Source organism: Mustela nigripes, chromosome 2 (assembly GCF_022355385.1).
Source record: "Mustela nigripes isolate SB6536 chromosome 2, MUSNIG.SB6536, whole genome shotgun sequence".
NCBI lineage: Eukaryota > Metazoa > Chordata > Mammalia > Carnivora > Mustelidae > Mustela > Mustela nigripes.
Genome location: NC_081558.1, coordinates 50,712,504 through 50,736,011, shown reverse-complemented (window position 1 = coordinate 50,736,011; position 23,508 = coordinate 50,712,504). Strand labels below are relative to the sequence as shown.

The 23,508-nt window shown below is 37.7% G+C and overlaps 1 protein-coding gene across 1 annotated transcript in view; it reads left to right on the top strand.

Annotated features, from left to right (window-relative positions):
* Positions 1 to 23,508, top strand: part of RAD18 (RAD18 E3 ubiquitin protein ligase) — a 105,753-nt gene that overhangs the window by 77,853 nt on the left and 4,392 nt on the right. The window contains exon 12 of the mRNA XM_059387891.1: positions 18,047 to 18,109. Within this exon, the coding sequence (XP_059243874.1) occupies positions 18,047 to 18,109 (63 nt within the window). The remainder of the gene's footprint in view (positions 1 to 18,046; positions 18,110 to 23,508) is intronic.

Genomic DNA, 23,508 nt, shown 5'->3' with positions numbered 1-23,508 from the left:
AAAACCCCTTTAAATTAGATGTTATGCATGTTTATTGTGAAGAATAGAAAATTTAGGTAAACAAAAAGAATAAAATTCCCGAATTTTATCAACCAGAAATAATTTCATGTTAACATTTTCGTGTGTAGATCCTTCTGAAGATAGAGATGGATAGATGGATAGATAGGTAAGCCTTTTTAAAAAGGATTATAGTATTTTATAATTTTTTTATGCTTTTTTACTTTTTTTAAAGAGAAAAAGTCACGCTTTTTCAGGTGTAATGTGATTGCAAATATATTGTGAATTGTTTTGAACTCGTGCAGTCATGCTTTAATACAGAGTACAGATCATACTATTAGACTGTTGAATAAAAATACTAGTTTTCTTTGTATTAGAACAATATTCATACTTACATAATATGGCAGACTGACAACTAAGAATAATCTTATGTTAAGACCCAGTAGGTATATCCAATCCAAATAATTATTAGGATGAAGCTGTTTTCTTGCTAACTTGCTTCTTAACTCTTAAGTACTTCTTTAGAATTTGAATTATGAATGCTGTATTAATTCTCTGTTGCCAACCTGAAGACAGATGATAAGCAAATTGATTAGAAGTTTATATTTTTGTACACCTTCTTGTTAGATGTTTTCTGGGAGTTCAAGAGACTTGTCCAGATTTCTGTAAATTAACTTATTGTTCTTCTTAATGAAAAAAGGAGAGCTTTTGTTCCCTGAGTTTTGGCAAGCAGAAAAAAAATGCATTTTTATTGAGTGCTACATTATAAAAAAAGATGCTTTTGATTATGACCCTTTAGAGAAAGCTTTATATTCATGCAGAGATGAATAGTAGTCGTGCTTTTCTTTGGAAGACACTCCAGATAATTATTTTAAAAATATGTATTTAGTTCTAGGCAAAAGAATTTATAAAGAGACACTGTGTTTTGGCCTAATTGAGAAATTTGAATAAGATCTATAGATTAGATAATAGTAACTATGTCAGTATTTAATTTCCTGATTTTGATAATTTCATCGTGGTCATATTAGTGAATGTGGTTGTTCTGAAGAAGTGCACACTGAGGGGTGAAAGGGGTATGATGGCTCCAACATACTTTCAGTGTTTAAAAAAAATGATAATCTGTGTGTGAGCACGTATGTGCACACATAGTCACTTTCTGTGGCTTTGAAATTAAAATTAAAAGATTTATTGAAAAATCATTGTCCATAATCAAAGAAGTTTGTTTATACTAGGAAATTTTCTCATGGAAAGATTTATACTTCTGATTTATTGACCCAAAAAAGTGATAGTCAGTGCTTTACATAAGGTGGTGAGTATGGTTTTCACGTAACTCAGTCAGTCAGTTCAGGACCAACTCAGCTAGGTTATCTCTGCTTTGGCATGTAAGAGAACTTGGGCTAATGAAGTGGCAACTGGGATTTTGGTACTTAGACAAGCTAATTTCTTCACTTGGTAATGTAGGTGAACCTTTTTGCAGATTCTAGGTGTTGGTCATAAAAGAATCTGAGTCAGATAAGGTGTGAATGAATACATTTTAACTTTTCACAATTTCTGACAGAAAGTTACCTCTTCTTTGATGCTAAATTAGCAGTAACTTTGTAGGAAGTCCAACCCAGACATAGGCGCAGAACACCAGGCTCTTTGACTAAAAGGCTTAAATTAACCATTGGTCATGTATTTGATATATGTTGGTGCAACTTTTCTTCACTTTTCAGTCATTTTTGGAAAAGCTGTCTGTCCAGAGTTCTTGAGAGCAAGAGAATAACAACAAAAAACACAGAAATGTGAAGAAATCTTGATTACTATTTATTGGAAAATTTAAGGGATGAATTTCAGCCTTTCATAAGTTATGAGTAAACCGAAGAATGATGGCACAATCTTAGGAGAAAGGGTAGTATTGGGACATTCATCTAAGGAATACTGGCATCATCAGCCTGTTGATAAGACCAAGTAGAACTTTTGACTGACTGAAGGAAAGGGGAAACACTACCTCTATCACTGATCAGAGTGGTCCCTTCTAGCCGGGAGGTCAAAGTTGAGATGTGTGTTGAGATTTCAAAGTTTAGTTTCAGGCAGGTCTTTCCCTCTAGGTCTTGGTGAAGATTCGGTAGACCTAAGTTGAAAATTGGTGAATACAGCGATATGGGAATTTTAAGCAGTGAGGAGTGCAAAGAATCCTGGGTTATCATGCTTTCTGTTGAAAAGCTGATGGGGGTCTTTTAAGTTTTTGGATTCAAAAATAAAGTTATTCACAACTTTCATGTTCCTAGACAAGAGTCCCCTGGAATAGTGAAGTATGTTGGTAAATCCTTACTAATTGTGGGCAGTAGGATGTGTAATTTTGATAAATGTTACTTGAGAGCTAAGAGTGTTGCCTGTGTTATATCACTTAGCCCACAGGCAAACATTGTAAAGATGTGGAGATGAAAGGTTAAAGGAGTTAAATAAGTTGCTTAGGGTGGTATGTATTGTATGTGGCAGTATCGGGATTTGAATCCAGGTATAGTTTACCCTAGATCCAAATTCTCCTGACTGATAATGCTACTGTGACCAAACTTGCTTGCTCTTCACATTCTTGAAAGAGTAGAAACACACAGGCATTGAAATGGTTAGATTTCCTGAGAAAACCCCGAGACAAGAATTGGAATGGAAATGGTTAATCTGGAAGGTGAAGGAACCACTATGGGGAGTGAACACATGAGACAGGAAGGTGAAGACAGTATTGAAGGGGGCGTGTTATCAAACCAGATAGCACTGTGAGCAACTGGAGTTTTTTCAAAACTCCTTGGAACTAGGAGCTGAGTTAACCCAGACAAAGGGTAAGGAAGTCCAGTTATTTGGTTGTGTCTGCCCTCTGCTGCCTGCAGCCTCCCATGCTGGTGACAGAGCAGGCTCCAACAGGGACAGGACAATCCAACAAAGGCTCTGACAGATGTAAGTCAAGCCTGTACACTGAAGGGATAAGGGTAAAGGGATCAGGCAGGGTACCATTGAGATCTGCCAAAGCAGTGATTCCAACTGAAGACAGGAAAATGGTTTGGTTTTATGTATGCTTTATCAGTACAAATGGGGGTGCTCTAGGCTTTTGCCTAGAGCTCTAGTCCAAATGAGTGTAGGGATGCCTACAGACTAGGCATTCCAGAGCTAACTGTACCTCTGCATATCTGTTTGCCACACACATGTGCTCATTGCTGCCAGGAGTGGAAGAGATAAGGATGTCTGGGGGCTATTGAAGAAGTGATAGAGAAGGAAATGTCAGGGGGAGAAAGGGACATTATCTAAAAAGCTCTGAGACAAATGCATCCTGCAAACTGATGGGAGAAAATGTGCTTGTTGATGAGAAACAGTTTACTTTTTCATCTTGTGTGATAGTAAACTGAAGTATGAAATAATCTATCATCATACTAAAGTTTACCAACATACTGAATAAAAATCTCTTGAACTTAGGTAGAAAATCACAAACACAAAACTGGGAGTTCTGATAGTCAGATGTATTTCCTTACCATCTGCTTTGTTTCTTCTTAATAGAGATAACTGTATTGTTAATGACCCTTGTGTGTATGGACATCCTCTCCCCCTTCTGAAGTTACTCTGCTGGCTGTAGCACAATAGGCATGCTGGTCTTTTTTGGGAAGGTCTTTTGAAGTACCTTAGGGATAAGTAACAACATTGCATGACTTTGAACCCTCCTTGGAAATATTAAAAAAAAAACAAAAAAAAAAAACAAAACGAAAAACCTACTACTCAGCACATCTAATGGTAATAATTTAAAAAAAATTTTTTTACACACAGTTTCTTACTTATTTATGTTTAAGAAGTAGAAAGTGGTATTTTGAAGTATACTTATCTGTACTGTTTGGTTTACATTGTTGTGTGGGCCTTAAATACTTCTCCAACATATATGTGTTGAAGTTTCTCCCTAACTTATTTTAGAAGACTTTTATCAAGTCTTATCCACCTTTAGTTGAGCATAATTTTTTTCTGTCATGTTAGCTATGTGTGCTTCTCTCTCTCTTTCTCTCTCTCTCTCTTTTTTTTTTTTTTTTTTAAGATTTTATGTATTTATTTGACAGAGAGAGCGAGAGCAAGAGAGCACAAGCAGGGGGAGCGGCAGGCAGAGGCAGAGGGAGAAGCAGACTCCCTGCTGAGCAGGGAGCCTGATATGGGACTGGATCCCAGGACACTGGGATCATAACCTGAGCTGAAGGCAGATGCTTAACTGACTGAACCACCCATGCACCCCTATATGTCCTTCTCTTAAAATGGATGGCAAATGGGAGTCATGTTGTTAGAGTGGGAGATTACAGAAAAGCAAGGTTAAAGGTTTCATTGTGGTACAGGGTGAACTCATGGCCGGTTTACTGTAAATTCAGAGGGATACATACAGAGCTATTTATAGATCTGTGTAAGGAAGTGAGCTAATGTACAAACATGTATTTCCTTGCTCTGTCAGCTGCCAGGGCCAAGAAGCAAGGACACCGCAGTTGGAACCAGCACACCTAGTTCCCTGATCTTGGTTTCTCATAACAATCCCCAAAAGAAGGAACTATTGCTTCTTGGAGAAATGGCTGATTTCCCAGCTGGGGCAGGAAGCAAGACAGTGCTAGAGTAAGTGTTAGAAGAATAGAGAGAGAGAGAGAAATAGAGGAGGGAGGAAGGTGTGGGGAGGGAGTATGGAGGGGTGAAAGGGAAGAAAAGAAAGGGAAAAGAAGAGAAAACAAAAACCCGACAGCCACTGCCTCAGCCAGGAGATCAAGGTCACCACACAGTGATGTTATGTTGATGGCATGTGTTCTTTTTTTTTTTTCAAAGATTTTATTTATTTATTTGACAGACAGAGATCACAAGTAGGCAGAGAGGCAGGTAGAAAGAGAGAGAGGAGGAAGCAGGCTATCCACGGAGCGGACAGCCCGATGCGGGGCTCGATCCCAGGACCCTGGGATCATGACCTGAGCCGAAGGCAGAGGCTTTAACCCACTGAGCCACCCAGGTGCCCCAATGGCATGTGTTCTTGATATGATGTGGTGGGAATGACACTTTCAATAACCTCAGTCAAATTGTGAGAAAAACATCAGACAAACTTTATTTGAGGGTCCTACAAAATACCTGACCAGCACCTCCAACTGACAGGGTCATCAAAAACAAGGAAAGTCTGAGAAATTGTCAGTCTAGAGGGGCCTCCGGAGACCAGAGGACTAAATGGAATGTAGTGACCTGGATAGGATCCTGGAACAACAACAAAAAAGACGTTAGTTAGAGCTGTAAAAAATATAATTCAAGTGTAGGACTTTAGTTAATAATAATGTATTAATATTGCTTCCTTGGTTGGAACTAATGAATCAGACTAGTGTAGACTGGTAATAGTAGAAGAAATTGAAATGTGGAAATGTTTTGTACTATCTTTGCAACTTTTCTGTAAATGTAAAACTATCCTAAAATAAAAAGCTTATTTTAAAAAAATAATTAGAAAAAAGAAATAAAAAAAAAATTTTAGGACATCAAATTGGTCACATTCTGCGTTGTAGTAAGGTTAGTTATTGAACTATTCCATTTTTCCTTTCATTTAACATTACTTGTTACATTTAGTCATATAAATTAATAAAACCCTGTTTTAGTGCATTATATAAATGTGTTATTATTTTATGCTATGTTAAAACTTAATCCATAAATGTGGCCTGAGGGAAGAATTCTACTTTCCTCTCCATTGTCTTTTTTTTTAAATCAGTTTGCTTTCTTGTACTAATATTTTTATTCTGTAGAATGATTTCCCCTCCAAAGATGTAGCCCAGCCTTTGCATTTCATCATAAGAGAAAACATGTACAATTTACAACATGCTTCATCCCCTTTAGTTACCATATTTTTATTTGTGAATATATACTTGTAAAACTGATTTCAGTAGTGATCCTCCAAGAACAACGTGAAAGGAGAAATAGTTTTGTCTTTTCTCTAGTACTCATTGCCAAAGGATATTTGTTGTTCATTAATAAGGTTGTTTTTGTTTTTTGTTTTTTTTTAAACTCTCAGGCAGTTGATGTTAGCACATTTGCAAGGAGTATTTTTATTGGGTAATATGAGGAGGTTCTTTAGAGTACCTTTGTTGTTGTTTTATAATAAGTTCTTGATTTTTCAGCCTTCTGAGTCAATCCCAGGTGGCAGATATTTTTGTTTGTTTTTATCAAATTCATGAGCTGGTGTAATACAGAAGTCCTCTGTAAAATTACTTTGAGCCCTTCAATTTCCTTTATCAGGAGAGAGTTTTTAAATTATTTTTACTATTGTATCTGAAATGCTTATAGAAACTGGCAGTTCCTTCCAGGTTCCATACTTACCAAATGATACCTTCATTGCCATAGCTTGGAGCAGTGTCTGATCATCACCCAAGGTTTTGGTACTGTGACTGTAGCGTTGAGAGTTTTGGTTGGCATAACAAGGTAATACTTGCATAAAGTTGACATTTTTAAAGGGTGTTTTCCTTTTTTAGTTTTCAGACATTTATAAACTACATACAAATTCTTGTTTGTTATGCTTCTGGATATATTTAGCTTGACATATAAAACTGAGAATACAATCTTGACTGGCTCAGAATTCAGTTTTTCATTAAAAAAAAAAAAATAGAGTAACTGATAGTGTATTTTTCAGAATGCTTTCAGAAGAGCAAGTATGAGACCTTGAAGGAACTACCACTTTATTCTAAATGTTAGTAGGCATGCAGTCAGTATTTTGGATTAACTTTCCCAGACCCCCAACTGTGGACAGCCAGGGAAGAGCCTTCTGCAGTAAAAAAAAACAAACAATTAAATAAATAAAATTTAAATCAGAGTTCTGGGGGCACCTGGGTGGCTCAGTGGATTAAAGCCTCTGCCTTTGGCTCAGGTCATGATCTCAGGTCCTGGGATCGAGCCCCACATCGGGCTCTCTGCTCAGCAGGAAGCCTGCTTCCTCCTCTCTCTCTCTGCCTGCCTCTCTGCCACTTTCGATCTCTGTGAAATAAATAAATAAAATCTTAAAAAAAAAAATAAGCGTCCTGTTCTGGTGAATGAATTTGGATGGAATAGAAGTATATAATTTACATAGCATGCTATTGGAATTTTATATTTTTAGTCAGTTGATCTAGTTTATAATTTGTTATAGTCACCTCGGAAGTTAAAATCAGAGGTTTTTCCCCCCCTCTGCCTTCTCATTTCATACTACCTTTGCTTTTAAATCAGGAACAGATAGATTAGGTCTCCTTGGAGGACTTCAGAACTTGGGGAAAAGACACATTAGGATAGAATACAAATATTTTCAAGTTAGAAGGTGATACAGTAAGTCACTAACTATAGTAACTTCATACCACAGGTAAGGAAATGGAGGCCTGGACAGGTGAGGGGACTTATCCAAAGTCAGTGAGTAAAGTGGAAGCCAGTAATTCACAGCCCAGGTTCCCCGTCCTGCCTCCCGCTCCCCCCACCCCCCACCCCTGCCCATGACAATGGGAGTTGCATCAGGACTTTTGTCTTAGGCACCATTGCTTTCTTTGCTTGTAGCATTTTAATGGAATTGTTCAAAATATCAGTTAGTTAAAGAATGAGCATATGTTCTGATTTCCCTGAGATAGGTCAGTTTCCATTTCTTGTCCTGGTATCATTATTAATAGCCATAATATTACTCTCCAGAGTGTCTGGGTTTAGAAGCTAGATTGTATGGTTGCCTTGTTAGGACATGCAGTGTTAATTTGCACATGTTCTCAGGTCTCTTTATTCCCACACAAATATTCTGGAACATGGGTACATATAAAATTGCTGATTTTGCTTCCTCCTTTGATTTTACCACATGAGTAGTGCTCATTGTTCTTGTATCTCAGAGAGATTTGAGTGTTAAAATGTAACAGGCCTCAAATGCAGAAGCCTTTTTTTTTTAAGTAATTCTACAGAAGTCAGTTATAGAAGCCTTTAATATTGCATTAATGTGTACGATAGTATGCTTCTCTTGTACTAATAAGTACATTTTATTAGAGCCATTTAGAATGTATTATTGGAGTATGGGTAATAGTAACGAATACGAAATTAGAAAACTGTATCAGAACATTAAAATTTGGTGTAAGTACAGTTTGGAGGGATTATTCTTTCTCATGCACTAGGTCATTTAGTCTGACACTTCATTTTTTTAGGAACTGAGTTGCAAGAAGGTTCAATGTCCACTGCCTAAATTCCAGCAATATAAGGTAGTTTTCAGATTCTTCTCCTCTGTGAACTTATCATGAGACTGGAGTTTTATTGCCTCAACTTTGAATTAATCCTGGATTTCTGTGGTTTGTGTGGTTAGTATTGGCCTGGCTTCTCACATTTGCACAGTTGAATGTGCCTTCTTGGGGTAGACAGGTGGGTAGATGATGTAGAAGTTGGCCTGGCTGTGCAGAAGTCAAGCTAGTCTCAGTATGAGCTTCATATCCAGCCCCTTGGTCCCTGTTTTTACAGAAATTTGTAATGAGATGAAAGCTTCCTCTTAAGTTATAGTTTTTTTAAAAGTTTTTTTAAAAGTTTTTTCAACTTTTTTTGAAGAATTTAAAGAGATTGACCTAAAGGTCTGCTTCTCTCTTTAATACAGTGTTTCCTAACCCTTCTTCTTGGCACACAGAAAAGTTATTTGTGTGTTATGAAGAGGTGATGGTGGAGGCCAGAGGTGCCTGTGATGACCTTCGAAATTGTTTTGGCTCTTTTAGTGCTTTGCATCTCCATATAAACTTTAAAATCAACTTGTCTATTGCTATAACAAAAAAAAAAAAAAAAAAAAAGGAATTTTGGTTGAGATTCAGTTGAATCTACAGGTCAATTTAGAGACCAAATGATTTATCAGTATTGTTCTGATCCCAAGCGGTCTGTTTTATGTGTTTTTAAAGGTTAACTCCAAGGGCGCCTGGGTGGCTCAGTGGGTTAAGCCTCTGCCTTCGGCTCAGGTCATGATCTCAGGGTCCTGGGATTGAGTTCTGCATCTAGCTCTCTGCTCAGCAGGGACCCTGCTTCCCTCCTCTCTCTGTTTGCCTCTCTGCCTACTTGTGATCTCTGTCTGTCAAATAAACAAATAAAATCTTAAAAAAAAAAAAAGTTTAACTTCAAATGTGAGAATGAATGGGGGGAGAGGGTTCTGGAAGTGAAGCAAGAGTGGTAACAAGGAGACTAGTTAGGCTTTTGTAGTGATCCATTATAGGGTTTGTGGTGAGGTGCATCTGCATAATGATAGTGAAGATAGAAATGGGTGGGATTGGGGATGTATTTTGGAGGTAGGAGCTGCAGAAGTTGCAGATAGTTTGTATATGGTGAGCAAGGAAAAGCTCAGCATCAAGGATGAATCCTAAATTTATATCTTTAGCAACTGGTGAATAGTTTTAGCAATTTAGTGCTTACTCAGTAAGCATCTCACCAAGGCATGACCAGCAAGTCTGCCTGGTGGTTTTTATTTTCTTAATGTAGCTAAGGCTGTTTCATCAGCTGAGAGTGGGAGTAGGGTGGGTGATAGGTGATTTGGGAAGGTATGAGTCCTTTTGAGAGTGGGACTCCGAATGTGCCAGATAAGTATTATAGGATTGCCTGGTAGCAAGGATGGTCCATTTCAGATTTGTGGTCAAGAGTTTAAAATGAGAGGGGAATCTGAGTGACTCAGTTGGTTAAGCATCTGCCTTTTTCTTGGGTTGTGGTCCCAGGATCCTGGGATTGAGCCCCATGTCAGGCTCCTTGCTCAGTGGGGAGTCTGTTTATCTCTCTCCTTCTATCTGCTGCTGCCCCTGCTTGTGCTCTCTCTCTTGCTGTCTAATAAATGAATAAATAAAATCTTAAAAAAAAAAAGAATTTCAAATGAGATTAGTTAGCAGATAAAGTCAAATGAATAGATGTTTTGTTTTGTTTTCTGGCATGTTTAGTTGCTCATGTACAGCTCAGAATGATAGTTAATTTTGGTTAGCCAGAATTCCTGCATGAATTATAGAGGATAGTGTAGGATACTTGAAAGAATCAGACAGGTTTGATAGTGAATTGCAGCTCGAATTAAAATTAAGATAAATATAATGATTGCTTTGGAATTCTTTCTCACCCACTGCGAAAATGTCAAATATGTAGCTTTAAAGAAGTAATATTCAACTTTGATATATAACTTAATACAAGTATTTTTTGACAATGAAAGAAGACATACTAATACTTTTTCTTATCATTTATAGAGGCTTAATAGTACCTTTTTAAAGAAAATATTCAGGAGTAGATAGTCTTTTTGAGCATCTGATAAGGAAAGGACTGACCGATAAGGAAAGGACCCACAAACCCAGGAGAAGAATGGGCAAAAGTCATGAATAGAGATGGGTTGCTGAAAGAGAAATACAAATTAAATCCAATTCTCACCTGATAGGTTGACAAAAAAATCTTAACATTTTCTTGCATCCTCTGCTGTTAAGGCTGTGAGGAAACAGACACTGTTCAAGTAGCTGGTGCTACTTAATACCATTCCGAAGGAGAAGAATCTGATGGGATCAACCAAAAGTACTGTTGTTTTGCTTTTTAGTCAGTATTCAATGAATTTGTTCTCCAGATTCCGCCTGCACATTTACACAGTGACTTACACACAAAGTTATTTATTGTGTACATAATAACAAAAGACTGGAAACTACTCAGGTATTTATCATTGGGGCTGGTTGATTAAACTATCTAGTACAGCCATACAATGACATACTGTGTGGTTGTTCAAAAGGACAATCTCTGTGTGCTTAATAAGGGAGAGATTCCCAGGATAGATTTGTAAGTGAAAAGACTGTTGTTCAAAACAGCATAGGTAGCATGTGGTTTCCTTTCTATAAGGCGGGTGGGGGATAGTGTATACTTATATTTATTTGTTTTTTCATAAAGAACACCTGAAGAATAAAAAAACTAATAAGTGATTACATTTTGGAGACAAGGGGGAATAGGTTGGTAGGGTAGTGAGGAGAATGTGAGATTTCTCAGTGCAAATCTTTTTATGTCATTTTGATTGTAAATATATTAGTCTACTTTAAATGGAAAAAAGTCTGTATTCTTTAAAATAGAGTCTGGAAATCTTTGTTACCTTCAGTGTTAATATAAATTGGTTAATGAAATTGGATGATGCAGGCAGTACGGTAAGAGAAAGATATTAAAGAGATTTTGTAATTTAGGAGGCATTGGGATTATTGGAAAAATTGCTAAATAAGTTTATGTTTCTGGTCAACAGAAAATATCTAAAGAAAACATCAAAGGAAACAGTAACATAAGTTATAAGTATATTACTATAATTTGTATTTTTAAAAATCTTCATGGTTGCTTTTGGAAGGTTGCCAATGCATTTTGTTTTTTAACTTTTAAGAATGTGACATTTATTGAATTTAATGTTGCCACAAAATCTTTTTCTACTAAAATACATTACTGTACTTTATTATGGTCATATGTCACTTATGAACTTCAAAATACCTCTGGAAGCTAAATGATTCCCTGTGTTTCAGGTGGTAATATTTATTTGTTGGAAGTTTTTAGAGAAATGTGGGAATGTCGAATAGTTCTGTCCCACCGTTTGTGTTTTCAGAAGAACTTAAACTAGGTGGTAAATGAGCCTATTGTCCTTTGGTTGAATGTAACATTGTTTTGGGGGAATACATCTTCACCTAAGATACTATGACATCAAGTCCTTGAAATGTATGTGTCTATGAGATCCTCATACCTAGCAGGTAGGCGTTTTTGTTTGTGGAAGTTCATCTCAGTCATGGTTTTCTGACACTAGAGTGGTTCCCAGCATGTAGCCGATTGTTGGATTAATTTCCCTGGGTTTCACTTGCCCTGTTGATAAAATGGAAGGATAGTGTTTTTTTGGTTTGTGTGTGTGTGTGTGTGTGTGTGTGTGTGTGTGTTTGCTGGGCTAACCTCCCTGGGTGATTCTGAAAACAACAAAACTAAACAAATGAGGTGTTATATATTGTGAATGCTTTGTAAATTAAACATAACCTTAGTTTTAAGTAAGGTTTGCTTTCATCTCTTAAGGATTTATCATGTATTACTTGATAAAAAAGTTCTTATTCTTGTATCTGAATCTAGCTTCATTTATATTTTTCTAGATGTAATGGAGAGCAGTGAAACTCTTAGCTATGTTTTATCCATGAGCCTTATTGGTAGTTGTCTGATAAACCTTATTGATGAGTGTATAGGAGAAAGTAGTATTTTTTTAACTCTTGTGGATTAATAGCATTTTTCATTCTGCTGCTGCTGGTTGAAGCAGCACAGTGTGGTAAAAAGAAGAGGAGCTTTGCATTCGCATCCCTGTTTGTTGTTGTTGTTGTTTTTAACTTACTTTAATGTCCCCGATCTTTTGTCCATCTGTGGGGATAAAACCTAGGCCACTTATATGAAGTAAAGCTAAGGCACATTGGCTAATTATTACAGTGGTTTGTAGTAGTAGTTGCTCAAAAAGTGGTCATTTTTGTCATTGTCAACATTGAGTGATTTCTTGTTTGAACATAGGATGCTTACTATTCTAATGTTTTATTGTTAGCCTGCTGCTAACATTGGGCATATAAGCTGCTGCTTTTCCTGCAGAATAAGAACAGATTACAAAAAATAAGGATTTGAGGAAGGATTCATGGGAGCCAGCAGCATTTAGTTAGATACCGTTGTCTGGTGGCACTGTGTGCTCTCTATCAGTCCTCCAGTGGTCTATCCTTAAGGAGGTTTTTGGTTTTGTTTTTGGGTTTGATATATCAAGCATGCTCAAGTTAATGCCGTAATTATGAGAAGAGATGGGCCTGTGGGGGAGGGTGGTGGAGTAACTACTAGATAATAGCAAAATCCCACTTGTAAGTAATCTTTAATCCACAGGATTTTTTATAGCAGATGTTTGCATTTTTGCTACCCCACGGTACCCTGTGTACCTGCCATGCTGGATAAATAACAAGTTCTGATGAATTTGCACCCTGGTGTCATAGAAACAGTGGAAATCGGAGATTAAAATAGAGCACATAGTGATCAGGACTCCTAGCGCAAATGGAAGCATAGTGCTGAGGCAGTTATTCATGTAATTCAGACCCAGATTTGTTATATGAAAATGGAAGCACTATTTATTGAACATTTACTATGCGCTAAGCTCTGTGCTAACCATTCTCCATGTTTTATTGATTAAACTTTAAAATATCCTCATGAACTGCATGTGTTACCATCCTGACCTTATAGGTGAGAATATTAAGACTTGGAAAGACTAAGTAACTTGCCCAGTATTACATATCAAGTAACAGGAGCAGCACTGAAACTCAACTGTTTGATACTAAAATCTGTGATTTCTTATTTTCTGGGTTGTCTTATCAGTCATATACAATTGTGAGAGGTATTAGGTATCTTTCCAGCTTTGGTGGTAAAATCTTAACTGGTACGATGAAATCAGATACTGCAAAAGAAAGATACAAAATGTGTTTTCCTTTGCCTGTTAAAATGTTGTGCTACTACTTTTGGTAAGAGAATAACAAGAGCAAAATGTTATAGAAAGTCCAGTTAGGTCCAAGACCAACAAGCCAAAAACAGTTTAGCTTATATTTCTGAAGGTTTGAGCTGAAAATAAAGGTTAAATGGTATGAAAATTAAGTATGGATGTTTTAAATAGATCTACTAGAATCTTTTTGAGCAGAGGTTGGGAATTCCATAGAATTCAAGATTAATATTTTTGTCTGTGAGTCCTTATGTCTATTTAATCTATAGAATAATTCCTGGTCTAGCCTGGACTAATGGTAACATCAGAGAACACAGTTTAAACATCCTTATATTGGGAGCTGTGACTTTTATATACCTGACCTCATGTTCATCCAGCTTCTTAAAGCATGGTCTACCAGAATGTTCAAACCCAAATAGTAGAGGAGCTGAGATTTACTCTGAAAATCTGAGAATTAAAAGCTATAGCTGTTTAGACTCATACATGCTCTGACCCCTTGTATAACAGAGTGAATATTTTCTCCTGTTGAGGGTTTTTTAGAGATCTTGAAAGTATATGAAAGGAATTTTTGATCTCCAAGTCATAGTAAAATGACTAAGACTTCAAAAATATTAATTACTATCCACAAGGAAGAGATCTGTGAGTGTTAATTTTAGTAATACTGACTATTGTGCCCAGTAGTCTTTTTATAAAATCCTATTTGTGAAACTGTATGTGTAATTTCAGGAATGTGGTTTTTAAGTAGAATTTGGTGAGTGCATTACTTTAAAAAGGAACGAACAAGTCTCCCTGCTGTTTTAATTGTATTAGCATCAACTCTTAGTTGTTTTTTGGGAGATGTGGGGAGGGACAGAGGAAAAGGAAGAGAAAGAATCTTTTTTTTTTTTTAAAGATTTTATTTATTTATTTGACAGATAGAAATTGAAGGTAGGCAGGCAGAGATAGAGGGGGAAGCAGGCTCCCTGCTGAGCAGAGAGCCCAATGCGGTGCTCGATCCCAGAACCCTGGGATCATTACCCGAGCCAAAGGCAGAGGCTTTAACCTCCTGAGCCACCCAGGCACCCCAGGAGAGAATCTTTTTAAGCAGGCACCGTATCCAGCACAGAGGCCTACCTGGGGTCTGATCTCATGATCCTGAGATCATGACCTGGGCAGAAAATCAAGAATCGGATGCTCACCTAACCCAGCCATCCAGGCACTCCAACTCTGTTTCTTAGTGGTGACTAGAATCAGAGTAGCAGATATAGCAGATAATCCTGAAATATCACTGTAGGTAAAGTTTATGTCATTCAGATTAGTAACTAAACTGGGGCGGAAGGAAAGGAGGTGAGAACTGAGGATGTTGGAGCTAGCTGGGCAGCGTGGCTAGTCAGGGGTATTGAAGTCACAGAGCAAGAGGAGACTGCAGATCATTTTTGAGAAGTGTTTTTTGTGAACTTCCTCTACCATCTGTTTTCACTGAGGTAGTGTAGCAAAAACTGCTTAGGTTTTTGTCACTAATGTACTGCAAATATTTTCTTTTAACAAATCAATGATTTCTACTGGTGATTTGAAAGCCTGTAGGTAAATTGACCACAAGACGACTAGGTTAGTTGACAGGCCCAGCTGTCCTGCTTACTTAGCTAGAACAGGATGGATACTTTGTAACCTTTCTGTTAAAAACAAACAAAAAAAACAACAAAAAACCCACAACTGCGTATTTGTGTTGTTGGGGATGTTGGCAAGAAGCACACTTTATTTCTTCTAGCCCTGTGACACCTACCAGGACCCAGAGCTCATGACCACCCTTTAACTCCCATTCCCTTCGCTTATGGCTTCTCGATAGGAGCTCCCTAGTGGATGGAACTTGGTTCTTGGCAGCAAGGAGGCTGGATGGCCAACACACACACACACACACACACACACACACACACACACAACACAACACAAAAAACCAACTTACTCTGTGTATAAAGCATATATATAGACACACATACAATATATAAATAGGTACACATAATATTTCAGTATTAAAATCTCATAGAAAGGCAATTATGGAAAAATAAAAAGTCTAAAAAAGATCTTTAGGTTGGGGACGATAAAGAAAAAGGTTGGGAAACACTGCCGTAGCTCTGTCCAGGTGATGAAGAGTGGGTGATGCTATCAGTGTAACAGGAGAGAGAAGAGGAAAAAAAAGTTTCATGAAAACAGCTTCAGTTTTCTTTATAAAGTTGTAGTAGTTAAAAGTGAAGTAAGGAATAACAAAGGTTGGGCTGTTGGGAGTGGAAAGGGTAGACTGCTTCTGTGGGGGTGAGGGTGGCTGTAGCTATTAGCTCTCCCTAGTAAGTGGCTATGAGGGTCTGTCTCTTAGAAAATTCATAAAGTTGGTGCAATCTGCCTGTATCTCCTCAAGGACCTTCTGCTTTTCTCCCTTCTCTCCTAATACTAGATTTAGCTAGCTATTTAATGAGAATGCTTGTTTTAAGACAGTTTACAGTAAAATACAAATTACCAATAAAATGAATATTATTATTTAATGGGGCACTTGCATTTGCATGAGGGGGGCACCTTTAAATGTAGAAGAGTAGCAGATGCTTAGTTACTGTGATACTTTAGATCAGATCTTCCCAACCCAGGGGCTTGAAGGAAAGATTCACGGGGCCTGCAAGAGCACATACATAGCAAGAATTATCTTTAGAAGAGTGTCTCACAAATCCAGGTACTACTGTTTTTTCACTGTCCTGCATGTGCCACTGTAATGAGTAAAATATAGACTAGAAGACTTACTAAATTTATAATACTTTATTATTATTTATTTTCTCAAGCCACCTATAGTGAATGCATTGTTGCTTCCATCTGAAGATCCTTATCCTGAAATGCCTAAGAACCACTGAACTAGCTGTGTTGGAGGGTCACTACCCCTGCACGGCACATGGAATCGCCACACAGAGGCCATTCCACACATGAACGAACCACAGTCAGAAGGGCTCGTGCATATAGCTCCTTGAGAGGCTTAGGGTTTGGGGGGTACCCCTTGAGTAAAATATTTGGCACAGAGGAGTGTTGATTGATGGTTGTTGCCTTGTTTTGTTCATGAACTACAGGCAAACATTCTTCAAAGTGATTTGTCAGTAGTTGAGAATGAATCATTATTCATTCTTCTTATAGGTCCATAATTTTTAACCTTATGTTATCTGAGTATCATTAGAAAATGATTGGCATAGGGGCACCTGGGTGGCTCAGCGGGTTGAGTCTCTGCCTTCGGCTCGGGTCATGATCTCAGGATCCTGGGATCGAGCCCTGCATTGGGCTCTCTGCTCAGCTGGGAGCCTGCTTCCCTCCCTTTCTCTCTCTGTCTGCCTCTCTGCCTTCTTGTGATCTCTGTCAAATGAATAAATAAAATCTTTAAAAGAAAAAAAAGAAAGAAAAAGAAAATGATTGGCATAGACATAGCCAATCCTATTGTTTCTCATACAGGAGAAAGTTATTCCTTTGTTTTAACCTTCTCCACCCTGGGGTAGTGACTCCTGTTTCTGAGTTGTCCCATGAAATGCCCTTCACAGTTTTTTGTCTTGGATACCTAAAGAAATGCTTTTTTGCTATTGATGCACATCTTTTTTTCTTTTTACTTACTTGGTAAGAATTATTTGGGTAAGAACAAGATGCTAAAAGTTTTGGAACACTTTTTTCTTTTTAAGAAATTATACATGTCCTCTATAACCTTATTTTACCCTGTGTCCTGCACAGATAGACCAAAGATTATATGACACTTTAAGCCAGGTTGTATTATAACAAATTCCATTATTAGCACAGTTCAAATTAATTAAATTTTACTTTACTTTGGCTACAAAGGGACTAAAAGCCACTTAGGAACTTAATGTCTCATTGTGAATCTCATTACTGGAGTGCTGTCTTTTAAACACAATTTGATCTTTGGTTGCCATGGGAGATTAAAAAGGTTTGTGACTGTATTCCGTTTTATTATTTTTAAATTTTATTTATTTATTTATTTATTTTTAAAATAGTACAATTTTTTTTTTAAGATTTTTTTATTTTTTTTTTTAATCGGGGGAGGGAGAGCGAGCACAGGCAGACAGAATGGCAGGCAGAGGCAGAGGGAGAAGCAGGCTCCCTGCTGAGCAAGGAGCCCGATGTGGGACTCGATCCCAGGACGCTGGGATCATGACCTGAGCCGAAGGCAGCTGCTCAACCAACTGAGCCACCCAGGCGTCCCTGTATTCCATTTTAATGGTTTTATGTTGAAGGATTTATTTAAACTTTAATGATTTTTTCTTTATTATTGCTAGTTTATTAAGTTTTTTTACATTGATGTATAATAAACTGCAAATATATAAAGCACGCAGTTTGATGAGTTTTGATACATGTATACAGCTATGAAATCATCTTCACAATCAAGACAACGAACCTGTCCACTCCCAGAGTTTCCTTGTGCCACTTTGTAATCCCTCCTTGCCCACCCTCTGCCCCCTGCAGGTAATCAATCACTGATCTGCTAGTTTGCTTTCTATCACTAGAGATTAGTTTGCGTTTTCTAGAATTTCATATAATGGAACCATGTGGTTATGGTCTTTTTATTGTCTGACAATATTGATGTACATGTCCTTTTAGTTCCAGTTCAGATATCATAAGAGATCTTCTAGAAGAAGAGGAAGCCTGGGAAGCATCACATGGGTGAGTTCTCATCATCAAGAAGTAGTGTGTACTCTGAGAAATTATAATTCCATGCAGTTGATTTTCAAACAAAAGAGTTCTTGTGCTTTCTGATTTACGGTAATAATTCACACACATTAAGGTAAAGATTTCCAGTTTACTACTTATTTCTGTACATTTTTGCTTAGAAGTGGAATCCCACGGTAATAATTCTGCTTACTTGTCAGAAGTTGTTTTCAAAAGACAGAATGTTCCAACGAGAAATTTACAGTTTACCCATAAGCACTGACTCAGAGTTTAGAAAACTTTCAGTCCTTTCCTAGATGTTCCCAGTCATGTTTAGTGTAGAATAAATGCAGCAGTTTGATTCCTTTTCCTGTTAGCATTTAGGAATCTGTCTGGGAGATGAGAATGGTGGAGGGGACCTATTCCAGGTCCTACCGGTAGGTAAGGAAGAAAGGAACAATGCCAAAGAATATTACATTTTCATTAATCTCTACCTGCAGGAGTGAGCTGCAGTACAATGGGGCAGCTTTGTTCCACTGTAATTTTGTGATTACACTTCAGTGGGCCCTCCAAACTGCCTAGCAGTTTTACTGTTTCTGTGGTCATTCCTTTGTTTGGTTCTTCACAAGGATTATTTGAAACCTCACCTCTTTCCAGTGGCTGCACCCCCAGCTGGAGACCTTTTCTCTTCTTTTGTAGAGAAAATAGAAGCCATTATGTGGGAGTCCTCATCTTTCCAATACCAAATGTATAAATCTGTCTATATTTGTATGTATTTTATTCCTCTTTTTATATTTGCCTCCTTTTATAATAAAGGGATGTCTTATCAGAGGCTAATTCTTCCTTGTTCCTACCCATTTGTTAGGAACTTTATCCCTTCTTTGTCTGGCAGCTGTTCCCCCTCAACTGTATCTTTGTCATTGGGTTCTCAGACTGCTCAAATCTTTCCATCTTAAAACCAACCAAATAACACTTCATTCAGTGTCTCCTCTCATTCCCATTTCATCCTGCAGCCACTGTTGTATCTTTCTTTCCTTTCTTTTCTCTCTCTCTCTCTCTCTTTTTTTTTAAGATTTTATTTGCTTGACAGAGGCACACAGCAAGAGAGGGAACACAGGAAAGCAGGGGAAGTGGGAGAGGGAGAAGCAGGCTTCCCTCTGAGCAGGGAGCCGGATGCAGGGCTTGATCCCAGGACCCTGGGTTCATGACATGAGCCAAAGACAGGTGGTTAACAACTGAGTCACCCAGGCGCCCCTGTCCTTCCTTTACTTAATGGATGGTCTCTACCTGCTTTTTCAAACTCCTCATCTCCCACTTATTCTTCCACATTTTCAGCCAGTTCCGTCGTTCATCTGAATTCATTTTCACTAAGGTCATCAAAGAACTCCATCTTGCTAAATCCAAAGTTAAGACCTTCTTTGACTTCTTAGCAAATTTGATATTGTTGACCTTTTCACCTTTTTAAAAGCCTATTTGAGACTCAAAGAGGTAAATTTCCATCCCAAGGTCACTTGAGCCCCGCATTAGGCTCTCTGCTCAGCAGGGATCCTGCTTCCTTCCCCTTCTCTCTCTCTCTCTCTCTCTTTCTGCCTGCCTCTCTGCCTACTTGTGATTTCTCTCTCTGTTAAATAAATAAATAAAACCTTAAAAAAAAAAAAAAAGGCATCATATAACAAAGCACTGAGAAGACCAGTCCCATCAATTCATCCTCATAAATAATAAATGTTACAGCTAGAAGGATCTAAGTGTTCATCTCATCTAATCCCTTCATGATATAGAAGGAAGCTGGACACCAGAGTGGTATATTGACTAGGTCTAGGTCCACAGCTAGGTAGTGGCACTGCCAATATGAGAATTCAGGCCTCCTGACTTAAGCTAAGCATAGAAGAGTACAGTTAAGCTTATACCATAATGTAGCATAGAACAGTGCAGATAAGCTTATACCATAATGTAGCTTTAGAGGCAGAATCAGGAAAAGCCTCCATATCTTTACTTTAAACAAAATTTGGCACTTTACATCTTAAGCTTATAGGCATGTTTTGTGGTACCACAATGGCATATTTGAGATATTGGTCCTAGAACATACTATTTCAGTTCCAACACATTCTCTTAATTCCATAAATGATTGAGAGGTTCTATTAGCAACACAGTGCTCAATATAAAGCAGTATTTTCATGAGCAGCAAAAAACCCAAAAACTATTTTCTGTAGTCTGATCTTGGGTTCTTATGTCTCTAAATATTTGTTCATCTTACTGTTTTGAGCTATAAAATATATTTGCATCAGACGGAATGAAAACAGTAAGAGAAGTGGTCCTGGTATATCATTTCACATTTCTAGGCTTCATTTTTTTATATATATAAGATTCTGCCCCAGGGAGTCTAAGTCCCTTCTCTCCAGAGCTGCTTGCCCTCCACTGTCCCCTCCCTCAGTGAATGGAGTGTGGTAGTCTGCCTCATTGTTCAAGCCAGACACCCAGGAATCGTTTTCAACCTCTCATTTGCCCTGATCTTTCATATTCAGTCATCCGCCAAAGTCGTATGGGTAGGTGGTGCTCAGATCTAAATATGCATCACAGACATCTGAAGGACTTCTTAAAACACAGATTATTGGGCTTTACCGAATTCGAAGAATCTGATTCAGTACATTTGGGGTGGAGCCTAATAGTTTGCATTTTTAACACATTCCCAAGCGTCACTAAGCTGGTCCTGGGGCCCCCACCCAGCGCAGCACCTTAACGATATCTCTCTCCATCAGCCCTTTGTGCTGCAGTTGGCTACAGGCCTTTTGCTCTTCTCTCTAGCTTGCTGCAACAGCTGTCCAGCTGCCTCTCTGCCTCTAGTCGTTACAGTTCATTCTGCGGGTGAGATCTGAAACACACTGCGTTCTTTCTGTTGGACTTTAAAGTCCTCTGAGGACTTGCCAGCATCCAAGGCTCTTACTGTCATGGCGCCAGCCTACCTACTGGCTCATGGAATTTCATATGTGCCTACCCCCTCTCCACCCCTCAACTCCTTGTTTCATCTAAGCCGAACTACTCATAGTCACCTCAGAGAGTCATGTTACCTTGCTTCTGTGCCTTTGCTTTGCCTCATTGCCTTTTCCCCTTTCCTCATCTAGATGGCAGTTGTTACTCCTTTCTCCACAGTTCCATTCAGAAGCCCCTGATTCTGCTCCAGCACTCTGCACTTACCACTTGACTGCCTTTCTAGTGAGCATGTGCATTGGACCTTGAATCTTCATGTGTGTAGCTTAGTGCCCATAGTGGGCACTCAGTAAGTATATGAATGAAAGAATATGTCAGTCAGTGTTTACTGGCTCTCAATACACTCATTAATGGATGTAGCTGTTAGTGACAGCTTCTGTGGCTTCAAGAACCTGTGAGTGGATAAAGATTGTCACTTATGAATCATTTTAACTATGTCATAGTGTCTTAAAGAGGAAATTTTAGGAAATAGGTTTCTCTAATATTCTTATAAAATCAGAAAGGAATAATTTTCTCTGTTAATCTGAATTTCATCTTAACCCCATGAGAATTCATTTGCAACACATTATTATTATTTACCCATTCAACAGCTGATGGGCATATTTGGGTTGTTTCCAGATTTAGGGGATTAATGAATAAAATTGCTGTAAGGATTTGAGTGCAGTATTTTGTGTGGACATAAGTTTTCATTTCTCTTGGGTAAATATCTAGGAATGGCATCGTATGGTTCATGTATGTTCAACGGATAGGAAACTGCCCAGCTGTATTCCACCAGCAATGTATGAGAGCTCTTAGTTGCTCCATATCTTGGCCAGTACTTTGTCATTGTCTTTATTTTTAAAGTCATTTTAATAAAGATATATTGGTATTTTTCTGTCATTTTAATTTGCATTTCCCTAAGGATTCATGATGTTGAACTTGCCCTCACATGCATATTTGCCATTCTTGTGTCTTTTGATGAAGTGCTTCCTCAAATTTTCTGCCCATTTATTAAATTGGGTGTTTTTTTAAATTTGGGATTTATGAGTTCTTTAGCAGAAACGTGTTTTGCAAATATTTTCTCCTACTTTATGGCTTGCCTTTTCATTTTCTTGATAGTGTCTCTCAAAGAGCAGTTTTAAGTTTTGATGAAATCTAATTTGTTAATTTTTTCTTTTCTTTTACATATGGTGCTTTTTTGTGTCCTACCTAGGAATTCTTTACTTAACCCAGTGGTTTTCTATTATGTTCTAGAAGTTTTAGGATTTACATTTAAATCTATAATCTATTTCAAGTTGTTTTTTATAAATGGTGCACAGTATAGATTGAGGTTCAGTTTTTCTCTTTTACTTTATTTATTGAAGAAACTATCCTTTCTTCATTTAATAATTTTGGTACCTTAATCAAAAATCCATTGGTTATGTATGTGTGGGTCTATTTCAGGAATCACTGTTTTGCTCTATTGATTTATGTGTTTGTCTTTTCACCAGTGACACCCTCTCTTCATTACTGCAGCTTTATAATAAGTCATGAAATCAGCTAGTATGAGGCCTCTAACTTTCTTTTTCCAGTTTACATCAGAGTTCATTCTTTGTATTTTATAGTGTATCAGTTTTAACAAATGTATAATGACATGTCCACCATTATAGTATAAAGAAAGTTTCCCTGCCCTAAAAATCCTTTATGCTCCACCTGTTCATCTCTCCTTCTCTCCAAGTTCCAACAACCACTGATTTTTTTTGTCTTTATAGTTTTGCGTTTTCTAGAATGTTGTTTATTTGGAACCCTACAGTATGTAGCCTTTTCAAATTGACTCATTTCATTTACTAATATTTAAAATTGTCCCATGTCTTTTTGAGGCTTGATAGCTCATTTCTTTTTTAGTGCTGAATAATATTCCATGGTCTGGAGTATTACAGTTCTTTTATCCATTCACCTATTAAAGGACATCTTGGTTGCTTCCAGGTTTTTGCAATTATGATTAAAGTGCTATATATATAATTATATTCTAATTAAAAACAAAGTATGGGATTTTGTATAAGTTTTCAGTGCCCTTGGAGAAATACCAAGGAGTACAATTGCTGGATTGTATGGTAAGACTATATCTGATTTTGTAAAAAAAATGCCAAACTTTGTTCCAGAGTGGCTATGCCATTTTGCATTCCCACTGACAGTGAATGAGAACTTTTTCTTGCCCTACATCCTTACCAGCTTTTGGTGTTGTCAATGTAAATCTTTCTTTTTTAGAATTATTTTGGCTATTCTGGTTTTGTTGATTAGAATTGAAGCTTAGGTCTGCTTGGTGGCTTGCTCAGGTAAACAACTGACTCTTGCTTTCAGCTCAGGTTGTGATCTCAGGGTCATGAGATTGAGCCCCCTGTCAGTCCTGGTGCTTAGTGTGGAGTCCGCTTGGGACTCTTACTGCCTCTCCCTTTGCCCCCCCCCCCCCC